The 14,237-nt window shown below is 42.7% G+C and overlaps 1 protein-coding gene across 2 annotated transcripts; it reads left to right on the top strand.

Annotated features, from left to right (window-relative positions):
- The first annotated feature begins 1,694 nt into the window (after positions 1-1,694).
- Positions 1,695-12,904, top strand: LOC133122687 (myozenin-1-like). Of its 2 annotated transcripts, none has more exons than XM_061232784.1 (6): positions 1,695-1,834; positions 5,339-5,432; positions 9,428-9,618; positions 10,011-10,200; positions 10,335-10,539; positions 11,834-12,904. In XM_061232784.1, exons 2-6 carry the CDS (start codon positions 5,348-5,350, stop codon positions 12,069-12,071), a joined length of 909 nt encoding a protein of 302 aa, XP_061088768.1. In that variant the 5' UTR covers positions 1,695-1,834; positions 5,339-5,347; the 3' UTR covers positions 12,072-12,904. The 2 variants fall into 2 exon arrangements, with proteins under 2 accessions (XP_061088768.1, XP_061088767.1); XM_061232783.1 differs by having other exon boundaries at positions 10,302-10,539.
- The last annotated feature ends 1,333 nt before the right edge of the window (positions 12,905-14,237 follow it).

The raw sequence follows: 14,237 nt of genomic DNA, 5'->3' as shown, positions 1-14,237 counted from the left end.
ATCTGAGACGGTTTCTACTTATTGGGTTTGGGGTCAGAAGGACCAGGAAGATGGCCAAGAGCTTAAGCGCAATGCCATGAAACCCTGAGTGTTTTCGATTGTCCTTTGAAAATGAATGCTCTGATCCCTGCTGTGATGGGGTGTATGAGGGAGGCAAGAAGATAAGTGAAAAACGGAAAGGCCAGATGTAGCTTTGCTAAGCCCTGAAAAGGACATTAGGAAAAGTAGCTGGCCCCAAGCCTTAGCTCCCCTTCCCCTCTATTTCCAGCAGTAAATAAGGATTTATTGAGGGCTGGGCCAGAGCAGTCTGACAGACCAGGAAGGCTCTGAGGTTACCCCTGATCCAAGTCCCAAGTTCAGAAGAGAGAAGAGCCAAAGAATTAAGAGCTATAGGTTGCCAGGCAGCGCACAAGGCTTGTGTCGTCAGTGCAATGTTGCTGTGACAGCATCACTGAGAGAATTGCTGTGCCCTTGTGCTAAGAGCTTAACCCGAGCTGCTTCTTAATAAGAGGTGTTTGAGGTGACAGCATTGTATCATGACCCTTGCATGCTGGGTGACATAGTGAAATGTGTCAAAGGCTTTCTAACTTCAATCCCTTTTATAAAGTGCAGGGCACACACAGTAGATGCGATGGAATCAGACAAGCTTCCTTTTAGAGGCTATGAATGTTTTGCTATGAATGTTTCATATGCAATGTTAGACACTAATAATTCATTGTTCAGGACTTATGAATGACACTCTGAGCACTTACTGTAAGAGCTACACTTCCAGAAGAGAAGTCTGTGTCAGGAAAATGCTTGAAAAGTAAAATCTGTAGAAATAATTTTCTATATCTATGACAGATAAGATATATGTGAAAATAAAAATGTTGTCCACTTTGGAGTGAGCACACTTGTGCACGAAGCTGAACCCTCACAAAGTGAGAAAATGAAGGACTCCCTGCTGAAAGAAAACTGCTCAAGCTAGGTTTTGAAATAGCTTGTATCTGGTTGACCAGTTCAGACCAGCTCAAGATAGTCAAGATGGTTTGACCAGCTCAAGATATGCTTTGAAACAGTTGGTCGCTGGTAATTCCAAGCTGGTCATAGCTGGATTTTACACCAGGGCTAGGTATGAGACAGGAAAGAGAACTGAACAGTCTGAAATGACAGGTTTGACTTCTTTCTGCAAGCCAAGTCTTTTCCATTATCTGCTGCCGTGTCAGTTACACATGCTCACTCCGATCATAGCTGCACATCCACCCTGGCGGGGATCATTGGGACTGGAACATTTTCTTAAATTAAATGGTGTCTCGACGTGTTTTTCTCCACGTTCAGCCCATGTCACATTTCGGAGAGTGCAGAAACAGACAGTTAAACAGGTGGCTGCTTTAGCCTGTTGATCATTACACACACTAACATCCAGACTAGCTCAACCCCTGGTATCCCCTGGGATGGGACGAGTTAGGCGGTGACAAACGCAGGCCAATCCCAAAATGGATAGGTGTAAATCCAGCCTAAAGGTTACAGAGTAACAAGATGGAAAATGTGCTCTGTGCCCTGTCCCTCTGTCTGTCTCTCTTTTTCACCTGCTTCCAGACTCCCCAAAGCGTTGTCAGGCTCCCCTCGCTCCTCACTAGTCTATATATAGTGTCGAGGGGCGTGTGCAAGAAAGTGCCGTCCATGCTCTGCTGGAGGCTAGCACGTCCTATGACTTGAAGTCGAGTGGCAGCTCACAGGGAATCTGGGATCTGCAAAGCTTCAATTTGGATTAATTTGACGCCCTTCTTCTTTCCCCAACCTTTGTTTTCACCCAGCTCCCCCACCCCTGTCAAAAAAGGAACTCGAAACTACGGTAAGGACGCCCTGACAGTGGGTATGAGCATGCACTACGCGCACAGCACGTCCCTCCAGCCGAAGGAGACTAACTTGCATAACAGTCCTCTGTCATCCTTCAAGAAAACCTAGTTGACTAACAAGAGATAATTCTGGTTCACTCCTGCCTTCGTTATCCAATAACAGAGGTTCTGTTGTGTTGGCATTCTGCTCATACCACAGGATCTACCAGAATGAAGCTTTTTGTGTGGAATTTGATTGCCCAAAGTCTTGTTTGTGCTTTCCTCTTTAAAAAAGAGTGTGCTGGTTTGGGGAATTTGCTGACCAGCCCCTACTCAGTGGCTCCCCAGTGGATGTAAATAGCTTGCTAAAACAAGAACACCCCCCTGGGGGAACTGGATCTGGTAGGCAGGAGGCTGGTGATGATTTTACAGTTGGCTCTCTCTAACTCCGGGGAAAGCCGGGGGCATTCCGAGTGCAGATTTGGAGAGATTCTTGGAATCACACAGGGAAAATTATCTCTATCCATAGGGGTGTGGGCTAGGGAGGAGGGGGAGGTTCAGAGGCTCTGGTCAGCTTGCCTCATGCCCAGCACCAGTGACTCCATCCCTGCATCCTAATGTAAGCTTAAAAATAAACCCGAAGATTGAATTACAGCCAAGTAAATTCAATGCAATATTCGAAACATCCTTGTAGACGCAACTAAGGAAAATACATTTTAAATAAAATTTAAAAAGTGACACTCCGCTGTAGAATTAATTAATTTTCCTCTCTAACACAAAACTTAATTTGAGATCTGTGGCATGGCTGACAGAACAGGGGTACAAATGTCTTTCCAGATAATATTTATTAGACTGCCAGCACAGCTGGGATTTGACACTTAAAAACCTGTCATGTGATTGTTCCATCTCAGATTGCAGCTTTAGCAAATCTGTCTGTCGCTTAGCTGTTCAGGCAGTAATTAAACTAAAACATCTCTGCTTCCATGCCACTGTATGCTCATTATTTCCATTTGTCAAAATTGTTTTGGAAATGTGGACTGGAGTGCCGTCATCCCCTTTATTCGGTAGAGCTGTGTGATCTCATTCCCTCAGCCATTTCCCCAACCTTGCGCCTTCATAGAATATGACTCAGACTAAAACCAAAAATAAATAATGAAAATAAAATAAAAGCACAGTCCTTCAATGTGGCAGTGGAGGTTGAAACCCAGTTTTTCATATGTAACAAAGTAAAGAAATTCTATTTATTGTGTTTGTGAGAGAGTTAAACTGTTTCATCTGTTGGGGGCTGTTTCACACATTTGTTAGTTTTTTAATTACACATACCCCAGATCATTTGTCATTCCAATAATCAGTATAAACAACAATGCCATACCAGTGATTAATAAAAATATCAAACCAAATAACACTACAAAAGTAAACAGTAATAGAACAGAGCTTCAAAGAAACGGCTCTGAGCAAGAATATGATCAACTTTCTTAGAGTATAGTAGCTATACTCAGTGCTTGAAGCAGAAAAAAAAAAAAAATACATGAGTTCATCTGTATGAGCAGTCTAAATAGTGTCGGTCAGAATTATGGTCAGAATTATAAATTCCATCAAAGTATCCGGAGATGTCAGCACTCGAACTCGAATGGTCAGAATTCGAGTTTCATAAACAGTGCATTTTACGAGCAGTTTTATCAAGCAGATACAGTATGCTCAGCATTCTAAATTCCCTAAATGTATTGAGAATCAGGACAGCAAACTTACCTTCATTGTAAAAATGTACAAATATAAAAAGGTTCTGTGTACCGGTGACTACCAATGCACTATAAGCACAGGCTATACTAGTGTCTTAGTATGGCATGCACAAAATAAATAAGTGATATTTTTTGTGGTTGAATATGACACTTCCCAGTTGTCTTTAGGCAACAATAAAACATGTGCATTTAAAAAAAAAATGTATTCAATAATTTAAATGTATTTTAAAACTTTCTAAGTCTAAATTTCCCAGTATAAACGTTCACCCAAACTGTCCCTTTCCACACATCGTTGTTTGTTACTATGGCTTGATTATATGTGCTCATCACAAGCTAGCTAAATTAGTATATCAACTATCGATAGCTAAGGTAAGGACGCTGACTGAGCTAGCTAGCCAAGTTAAAAGCACAATAATAACATTCTTATGAAAAGATACTAGCTGTTATCGATAACATCACATTATGAAAGCAAACTAGCTAGCTAGCTAAATTAATTTAACCAGAAATAGCATAATAGTCCCTAAAAGGCAGTCAAATTTATGTGAACCTAACGCTAATCAAATATTTCCATTGTGTTGCTCGTAGGCCAGTGGCGCAAGCTATGGGTCACAAGTTATAGGGGAGGGATAAGGAGTGGTTATCCTTTCCAATACATTTAAAACACTTACTTCTCCAAAACTAAAGAATGTACATATTTAATACTTTCATTGTGTTTCTTCAATGCCTTCTTGTGCAAATTGCATATACAAACCTAGAAAGTGTGACCAACCACCATGTACTCCTTTAAACAATGGTTAATTGGTTTTAACCATCATAGGGGCATTACTGCGGTTACTCGATTATAACGCAGACACCAGGATGGTAGGCTTTATTTGTTGCTCACAGAAACAGGCCAATCTTCAGCAATAAGAATAGTGCAGGTCAGGCAGAATTGTAACCACGTCCAGGCAGGGATCAGGGTCCAAACAAACAGAGCAATATGGAGAAGCCAGGGTGAACCAGGCAGGAGTCAAGACTGGGAGTTCCCTCAGTGGGGCAGGAGAGCAAGAGGGCAAAGAGCTGGAGCAGGGCTTGGACGAGGAGGGGTGGAGATGAAGGCTCGTAACAGGTATGGGACAGGCAGGATATAAACTCTGGAAAGTAATGAACGCAAGGACAAGGCCGGGCACAAGACAATCTGGCACGGAACAAAGTAACAGGTGAGCTTATATGCAGGACTGCTGACGAGAGAAAGGAACAGGTGAGACAATTACAACAGAGGAAATCCAAATATAGTTCCGGGGGCGTGGACACGTAATAGGGAAGACAGAAAATGTGAAGCGGAATCCAAATACAGAAAGCACATTGAAACAAAGAAACCAGGAAGTAAATCATGACACAGAGACACGGCACGTGATTTACAATTCAATGGGAACTGTAAATACTTCAGGACAATCCCTTATGCATGCTTTTTTATCTCTTATGGAGGTATAAAACAGGCCTGTTGGATCAAGTCATATAGTCGATGAAGTATGTGGTTATGACTCCATGAAAATACTAACTAAACTAATATTAGACCTACTGTATTTTGGGAAATGTAAGTTGTAAATGCAAGTGCTTCCTAACAGACTATCTTTACATACATACATAGACTTTTAAGCATTCCTTAGTGGGCTACTCATGGGGTGCAATGCTTCTCCAAGACCACTAGGAGCAGTGTTCTTGTAGCGTTCACCATGGGTACTAGCCATGCTCTGCATGCTGTGATCTACTCTGTTTATACTGTGCAATAATGTCTCCCAGCCTGTAGACATGCCTCTGTCAGGGACCCCCGCCCCCAACAAGAGGAAAAAGTCATCCAAGATCATTGTTGACCTGTCTCAGATCACGCAAGATAGTAAGTCATGTCAACTCCCTCCACCTCATTGTTCAGTTCTTTTACCTAATATGTCCTTTTTCCTCTGTGTGTCACTTTCCTCCTCCCTCTCTCTATAGTAACTACATGTCTCCTTCACTGTCAATGTTTCCCATTCCTGTTAGTCTGTATGACTATCATTATACACTCAGTGAGCATTTATTAGGTATTTATTAGAGTTATTTTTTAGACTTATCGGTCTTCTGCTGCTATAGCCTATCCACTCAGAGGTTTTACGTGTAGTATGTTCAGAAATGCTCTTCTGCATACCACTGTTGTAATGTATAGTTATTTGCGCTATTGTCACCTTCCTGCCAGCTTCAACCTTCCTGTCAGCCCTTCTCCTCTGATTCCTCTGTAATTAACTGCTGCTCACTGGATGTTTTTTTTGTTTTTCGTACAATTCTCTGAACCTCTGAGACTGTTGTGCATGAAAATCCCAGGAGATCAGCAGTTTCTGAGATACTGAAACTACCCTGTCTGGCACCAAAAATCATTCCACTTAGATCACATTTCTTTCCCATTCATTTGGTCAGAAAAACAGCTGAACCTCTTGACCACATATGCATGCTTTTATGCATTGAATTGCTGCCACATGATGATTAGCTGATTAAATATTTGCATTAGCAAGCTGGTGTACAGGTGTACCTAATAAAGTGAGAGTGCATATCCCTCTTCCGTTTTTTTCTCCCTCTCCTCTTTTACTCCATTTACATGTTCATATCTTGATTAATTCAAATTATTAAAAAGGCTTCATTAGTAGGGCAGTCTGTTATGCAGTTATGCAGTCTGATTATCCCTGCATAGCTTTGTTTGCATTTTTTGTTTGCTCCTATTTTTCTGTTTCACTCTGTCTTTCATATCTCTACCTGAAACTCTTTTAACGTGTCTCCTTTTCTCTTTATCATTCTGTCTTTCACTCTGTCAGTTTCAGTCTCTCTTTCACATCTGTCGCATTCCCTCTTTCTTCCCTCGTTATCTATAAAAAAAGATTGAAGTGGATAAATTTAGTCTAGAAAGGTAGCTTCCTGTCTTTACCTCTATCATCCCACTTCCATGTCAGTCTCTCCCATGTTCATTGTCTCTATCTAACTAAAAGAAATGCGTGAACACAAGAACACAGTGACTGCTCCCGCTGCCCCAAAGACACTGCTCCAATGACACTCACCATCACACCAAACAGAGGAATCAGCTTTAATGGCAAAAAATGAGAATTTCCTTACTTCTTGGGAGTTAACAATCTACCTCCAGACTCCAGTCCTTAGGGGACACCCAAAGTGCTTTGTTGGAGGAGGTCTTGCTCAACTCTAAATTCAAAATTTCTAAATTTAGTCTGTGAGGCCTTTTTTTCTTCCTCCTCTTTTCTTCTAATGCTTAAATTATTCTGGTTCTGTGTGCACAATGAAGTAGTCTTCTGAAGTTGGAGGGCTTGTGAAAGGAAGATAGATCTTGGGATGAAAATCCAGTATGCACCTCTCCTGGCTATCCTAATTTGTTATGTTTGTTATGGATGGGCACATGAAAGAGCATTTAATTTGTTTGTATGTCTTTCTGTGCTTTTGAACATATATTTGGGGCAAGAGGCTCTACGTCTTCAGTTTGGCTGTTCACACTGGGAGCAACATTTTGAGGATCAACAAAACATCCACAAACATTCCCCACAGCACAGGCTTTCTGTATATCCTGTAAGCTGAATATTAATAGATGCTGGCCGCATTGTATAATGACAACACATTGGGGGTGTATCCCATGGTTACCTGTTGGAAGCTTATTAACTGAATCTTTTCTTTTTAGAGTGCGGTGGCGTGTTGTCAATCCAACATTTTCTATGTGGTGAATTAAAGAAGGAATGCGGGGGCTTTTGTATTAATAAGCAATTACCGCAGGTTATTTATGGCCCGGTTGCTTTGCTATTTGGAGAAACTGTCAACATTTCAGAGCTCTTGGGTTAAAGGTCATACATGGGTGCTTAAGGAAGAACATTTCAGTTCTGTTACACAGCTAATTTAGCTCCTCGCAGGCTGATTCCTCTCAGTCCCTCTGTAGCTTGCTGGTTGTCAGATCTCCAGGCTGCTTCTTGCTCAATCCTCCTTTCATATGCTTAAAATAATCGTATCCACTATCAGACAGGGATGTCTACATGAAACATATCAACATATAAACCCATCAGCCACAGCATTAAAACCACCTGCTTAAATCAGTTGCTTAAATGCATAAACAAGTCTATAAACACTTAATATTTCATTATATGATATGAGTACTTACACTCACGGAGCACTTTATTAGGATTTTTAAAAACTTTATTACACCTACTTATTCATGCAATTATCTCATCAGTAAATTGTGTGGCAGTAGTGCAATGCATAAAATCACGTAGATATGGGTCAGGAGCTTCATTTAATGATTACACCAACCATCAGAATTAGGAAAAATTGTTATCTAAGTGACTTTTATCGTGGAATGATTGTTTGTGGCAGACAGGGTGGTTTGAGTATCTCAGAAAATGCTGATCTCCTGGGATTTTCACGCACACTAGTCTCTAAAAAGAAAATCCAGTCAGAAGCAATTGTGAATGAGAGACGTCAGACTGGTCAAAGCTGACAGGAAGGTGAGAGTAACGCAAATGCACGACGCATCATAACTGTAAGTGGATAGGCTACAGCAGTAGAAGTCTAAAAAATAAGTCTAATAAAGACTAATAAAGTGCTTGGTGAGTGTATATAAGCTGATAATCATATGTGAATTGCATTCAAAAGTTAAAAAGTTTACGTAATTTTGAGAACTACCATGAACTTCAGTCATTGTCAGCTACCAAGAAGCATGGCACCAGAAGCATGGCACTTGTGCAACTAGGGGAGCCAATTGTGCATCGGAGTCTATTAAATCCTCTGATTTAAACACCCCCAACCCCTTGCCCTGGAATGGTCAGGGTTTGATTCTGGCCCACAAGGCATGTTGCTACACCAATAGTGCTTTAACCTGACATGCCTCTGGGGAGGCGTAGATCTCACCTCATACCAGTCCCTGCATATTAAATGGTAAGTGGTTGGCATTTATATAGCGCCTTTATCCAAAGCGCTGTGCAATGGATGCTTCTCATTCACCCATTCATGCACACACTCACACACAGACTTCAAGCATTCAACCAAAAATACATTGTGCCATCCATTATTGGTGAGTGATTAACAGTATGCAGCAGGTTGCATTCATTTAAACATATTTCCTGTGGAATTACTTACAAGTTAAAGGGTGTAAGTACATTTGGAGAGGTCAAATAACAGCAGCAGGACTCTCAGCAAAGGATATGAAACACTCTCATAGTTGCAGTGTAGTGCTGTACTTTACTCTCCAAAACACTGCAAAAGTTGTTCAGGGAACAGCAGGTCCTCCCATTAAAGAGTTTGTGGATCCCTAGTCTTTCATCACTGCTTGCTGGAGAGCTGGGCAAAATAAAATGACTTCCAGTTCTAGGAACCCAGAACCGATGCCCCTCGGTGCAAAGGCGTAGCACATGAGCTTCCTGCTCTACGAAGCTGTGGCAGTCACTGTGATATAAGGCTCAGACCTACCAGCATTGCCCACCGTCAGCACCGGCTCCGGTTTTATGGGGACTATTAAACGAGAGGGGCTGACAGGATGAAAGATTTTTATGATGACAGACACCAGAGCAAGGGGCTTACCATCATAGAGAGTGGATCATAAAAAACAATAGTAAAAAATTACTATTAAGCATTCCTCTGATTTAAACACCCCCAAATCATGCTGAACCAACCCACCTTACTAGTACCTTTTAAGAAACCAGTTTTTTTACTTTCTAAATCATGAACTAGATAAAATTGTGTGCGTACTGTGGTCAGGGTAGCCTTTTAAAATTTATGGTCTGGGGTTGGAGGCCCCTTTACAGCCTTGTTTAGGGCTGCAGACTCATTGCGATCACACAACAGACTCTGATTCAGCGTTTGCTTCCCCTACCCCAGTCGAACAGGATGAAGCAGACGCCGAGGTGGCAGAGTTTGACCTGGGGACGAAAATCAAGGCCCCCAAGGACTTGATGCTGGAGGAGCTGTCCCTGCTGAAGAACAGGGGCTCCAAGATGTTCAAGATGAGGCAGCAGAGGGTGGAGCGCTTCATTTACGAGAACAACCCAGAGCTTCTGACCGAGTCCATGGTGAGATCCGTTGTTAAAAGAACAGAATTGTGGCCCGTCAGTGCTGACTTCTGGGCGGAATCGGACCAGATCCAGCCCGGAGTCGCTTGCTATCTGGGAAGCTATGCTACTCTTAAAATGGGAATATTTCCAGCATATTGACGCATGTGACATGATGTAATATATATGTGAATGACATCACATCATCAACATTAAAATACACATTACACCACAGTTCAAGAAAAGAGGGTGGGGGTGATCGAAGAGTAGAAGGTGAGGAATGATGAGGAATTGAGGGAAATGAATGGAGGAGTATGATGAGAATATATTGGTGGGCCCATGATAACAGTAGAAGAGAGGAGCTCTGTATTGGAGGAAGATCTAAAATACACCTCTACCTTGTGCTGCTACAGGAGAACCTGCAGAACCTGGCACCCTCACTAGGTGGGCAAGTGAATGAAGACAGCGCCCAGGAAGGCCAAGCCAATGGCGAACAAAGCCCTGCTGATGGCGCCATCCAGAACAACGGGTCTGCCCTTGAGTCTGAGACCCAGGGCGAGGATGGGTCAGGAAAGGCAGCAGGAGAAAATGGAGAGGAAGGAGGTGAGTGGTGCACAGCAATAGACATGCTATTTTTTTTATTTTGGGGGGGGGACTCGCACAGGTGGCCCTGTTTGTACTACCGCCTTTCATGACCTACTCAGGTCAGGATGGTGGGGACGGTGTGAATGGTGTAGATGGTGGTGCCACGGAAAAGGAGAAGGAGGTGGAGGTGGAGGAGAAAGAGGAGAAGGAGGAGAAGAAGGTTGAGTACGTGAAAACGTACATATCTCCATGGGAACGCGCCATGAAGGGTGATTCGGAGCTGACTGCCACCATGAAGGTGGAGATGCCTGGGCCCTGTGTATACACAGATCCACCCAGCTTCAAGAGCTTCAACAGGTAGGTGGCATGGTTGCCATAGCAGCAGGTTGCATTCCATTTGCTCTCTCTCTCATCTTGGATAGTTTAGTGGCATAAAATAGCAACTATAAAGAGGCTAAAAATTCACATCCCAGGAGTGGCTGAGACACTATATTTCAGCACAGTAAAGTACCCCAGAATGCCAACCCTGACAGTGCCAACTATGGCCAACATGTAGCAGAGCTAAATATTGGGCCAGTACTAAGTACTCAGACCTTTATCATGTGCAAAACATAAAGTACATTTTTAGGCCTTTTTCAGCTCCATTGGACAGCATACAGCACAGAGAGACAGGAAGAATGGGAGCGAGAGAGAGGGGAAGACATGCGACAAATGTCGGACGGTCGGATTCGAACCGCCGACGTCGCGGCTCGCAATGAGCATGCGGTCAGTGCGCTACAGGCTGCGCCACCGAGACACCCCGATGACTGGTCATGTTATTGGTTTTCTGAGTGCTAAAACTTTTTGCGTATGCTAAAAGTCTTCAGGCGCATTGAATGCAGCTCAGATTCTCATACAATTTGTTCAGTTCTTCTCACCTTCTTCTTCAAGCCAGGTTAAATAAAGGAAATAATAGGGATGGGCTTGAGAGAGGAGCATTTCTGTTGACCAGATGCCAGAACGGCACAAAATTTTCCCCCGCCCCCTTGACTTGACTTGTGGTAGAACCTATGCACGCTTGCACGCTTTGGATTAAAAGTGTCTGCCAAATGACAAAAATGTAAAAAATGTAAATGTAAATTGCATCTTTGTTTGGTTTACCAGCTGCAGTGACCTCTAATGCAGAGCAGTTGACAGCACTCATATTACACGGTAGTCTGTACTTGTCTGCATTATCCAGAATAAACAGGGAAGGCTGTGGCAAAGAGATCTGCCTATAAATACAATCGAGCATTCCAAATTTGGAGCAAAATACCCTCCCATTCTAGCTTTTATGCATTCACTGATATTGAGCTCTATTCAGATCTTTTATTTTTGCCATTCCATGTGTTCATTCATTCAAAGACGATTAGCCGCTTTTAGGCTTGAAAACAGCTATGAGCTAAGGGGTGTGCTATTTCCATCTTAAGACAATTCAATTGAAAAGCACACCTGGCGTCGCTGTCGCTGCGCTAGGCGAAACGCGTACTCCCGCCCTCCGGTTTCCGCCATTCGCATTCATGCCTTTCAGATTTGCCTTGAGTGAGTCAGCAAGCGGGGTGGGGTGAGGGGGGTGGGGGTGTTTGACACGAGCACGCCCTGAAGGCGTTATTTTCACAACGTACCCCCGCAGGATGGCCATACCGTTTGGCGGTTTCGAGAGAGCCTCCCAGCTCACGACCTTCCAAATGCCGGAGATCGACCTAACACCCGAAGAGCCGGAGCCACCATTGGTGTTTCACCGAGACATCAGCTCCAGGCCGTCCTTCAACCGCACACCCATCGGCTGGATCTGTACCGGGGAGCACACCGACATCACCATCGAGCAATTGGATGGCATCCCCTTTGACGGAGAGACCGATGACCTCTGAAGGGCACGTCCCACACACGTGCGCATGCGCGCACATACACACACACACACACACACACACACAGACTCATATGCATGTAGACAACTGTTGTGAACACAAGTTGTGAAGGACAGGGTGACTCACCAACCACTGTTCTGGAAAAGGAAAAGTTTATATCCAACACCTTGTCTCTCACACACATGCCCACCCACACACACACATACAGACCGCAATCACCCTGACTGACTGGAAACTATGAACACACTCCTGTTGGATCAAAACTACATCTGCTCTACCTCCACACAGTTCCCGATTAACTCTGACCTCTCCCTCTTACCTCTTACCAAGTGGCATTCGTGCATGTCTTTCCGTAGATGAATAATGACTCTTCCAAATTTCTCAGGTTACAAAACAGCAAGACACAAATGTTGTTTTCATAAGAGTAAAGTCATTTTGACCATATAGCTTCATACACCACTCTTTTGCGCCTTCGTTAGAACTGAGATGGAGTGACAGACAACATCCCCTAGGTTGTTTTGTTTGCTTGGCTTTCTTTGTGTGCTGCACTTTTAGAAGTGGATCTTGCTGGGATCTTTTTTGAGTGATCTGGCCCATATCAGCTTGGTCTGGTTGGCAGAACTAGTTCCATGTCATGAATTATCATCATATTTCTTTGGGCACAATCATTTGACAATGATGATGATGTTGATAATGATTATGAAGGTGATGACAAAGATGGTGATGGTTGTGATAGCTGTGATGGTACCAATAGTGCTAATGATGATGGTGATGATGATTACAATGATGATAATGATGAGGTAATACTGTTCAGACTTGGCTGTTTCCTTTTTAATTTCCTGCTTGATGCAATAAATCTTTTAAAAATGTATTAAAGTCTGTGGGGTTTTTTAAACATTGAAAAAAAAAAGTCAATTTAAACCTCTAAAGGGAATTTATAGGTGTTGCTAAAACTGTTTTCCCCCCTTTTTTCACACCTGAGAATTGACCAAATGAGTTATCACTATTCCACCCACACCCAGAGGAAAGTGCTGAAAAGCACGAAAACTATGTATTCCTCCAGTGCAGACTCCCATGAGAAAGTGGGTAGTTCACACATTGTACCACCACCACATTGTATCTCCTACAGGAGAAGTTATAGTGCTAATCAAAGGGGAATTTCTCATTGATTTCCTGTAGTTAGTGGCATAGTTGATTAAAGCACAAAATAATTAGAAAAACCCACAATATTCCCAGAAGAATTAAACCATTTTGTTGCATTGTTGTATACATTTGGTCATAGTCAGCTAACAACAAAGCCGAGGTTTCAACCTGCTGTGTCTTGGTAGTTAAGTGCCGGACCTACTTACCTGCCCCTTATTTCATTAATGAAGCTGAATGCCAAGTAGTATTTTGAGGTCTCCTGACAAATCAGAACATGTGTTACTGTGTATGCATATGTATACCAGACTGTGCAAAACAGATTCCAGTGCAACCATGTTGATGTACAAATCTCATAGTCACATGATCTGAGGCTCCTTCCCTCTGCCCCTGCTGCTAGTGCTGACACAACAGGAAGAGTCTGGACCAACTCAATCAATCACCGCACAGACATACACACACACACACACACACACACAGTACACTTGCACATCCACATCCACACAAGCACACACACACAAAGGCACATGTATGCACTCATACACTCACAATTAATTCCTTTTAAAACAAGAGAATATAACTTGAATTCACTCTTGTATTACGGTATTACGGTATTCTATTACAGCTTTTGATTCTCACTGAACAGCTTGTGTTACCTGCAATAGTGAGCATTTAAATTTTATACCCTTTGAACCAATTTCTGAATGACAAACAATATTGAGGCCAGAAGATAATGGGCATTTGTGCTCTTGGTTGACACTTGGTCCATCAACAGGGATGGTTTTCTGGTTTTAGAGAAGATCAAGAATGCTTAGATGCATTATTCAGTGAATATAGTATGCATCATTGTGGAAACATGTCCTCTGTGACCATTCAGCTCAGAGAGTTGTAAGGATATTACAACTACGTCATTCTGCAGACATCATGATGTTTCTCCCCCTTTCCTTGGACTTCCATGGTTGATATTGTCTGATGTTTAGAAGACATTTGATGCTGTTCTTTACCCCTTGCATTTACACCTCTCATTAA

Source organism: Conger conger, chromosome 2 (assembly GCF_963514075.1).
Source record: "Conger conger chromosome 2, fConCon1.1, whole genome shotgun sequence".
NCBI classification, from domain to species: Eukaryota; Metazoa; Chordata; class Actinopteri; order Anguilliformes; family Congridae; genus Conger; species Conger conger.
Note: the sequence above shows the minus strand (reverse complement) of the source record. Positions and strands in the feature narration are given on the sequence as shown.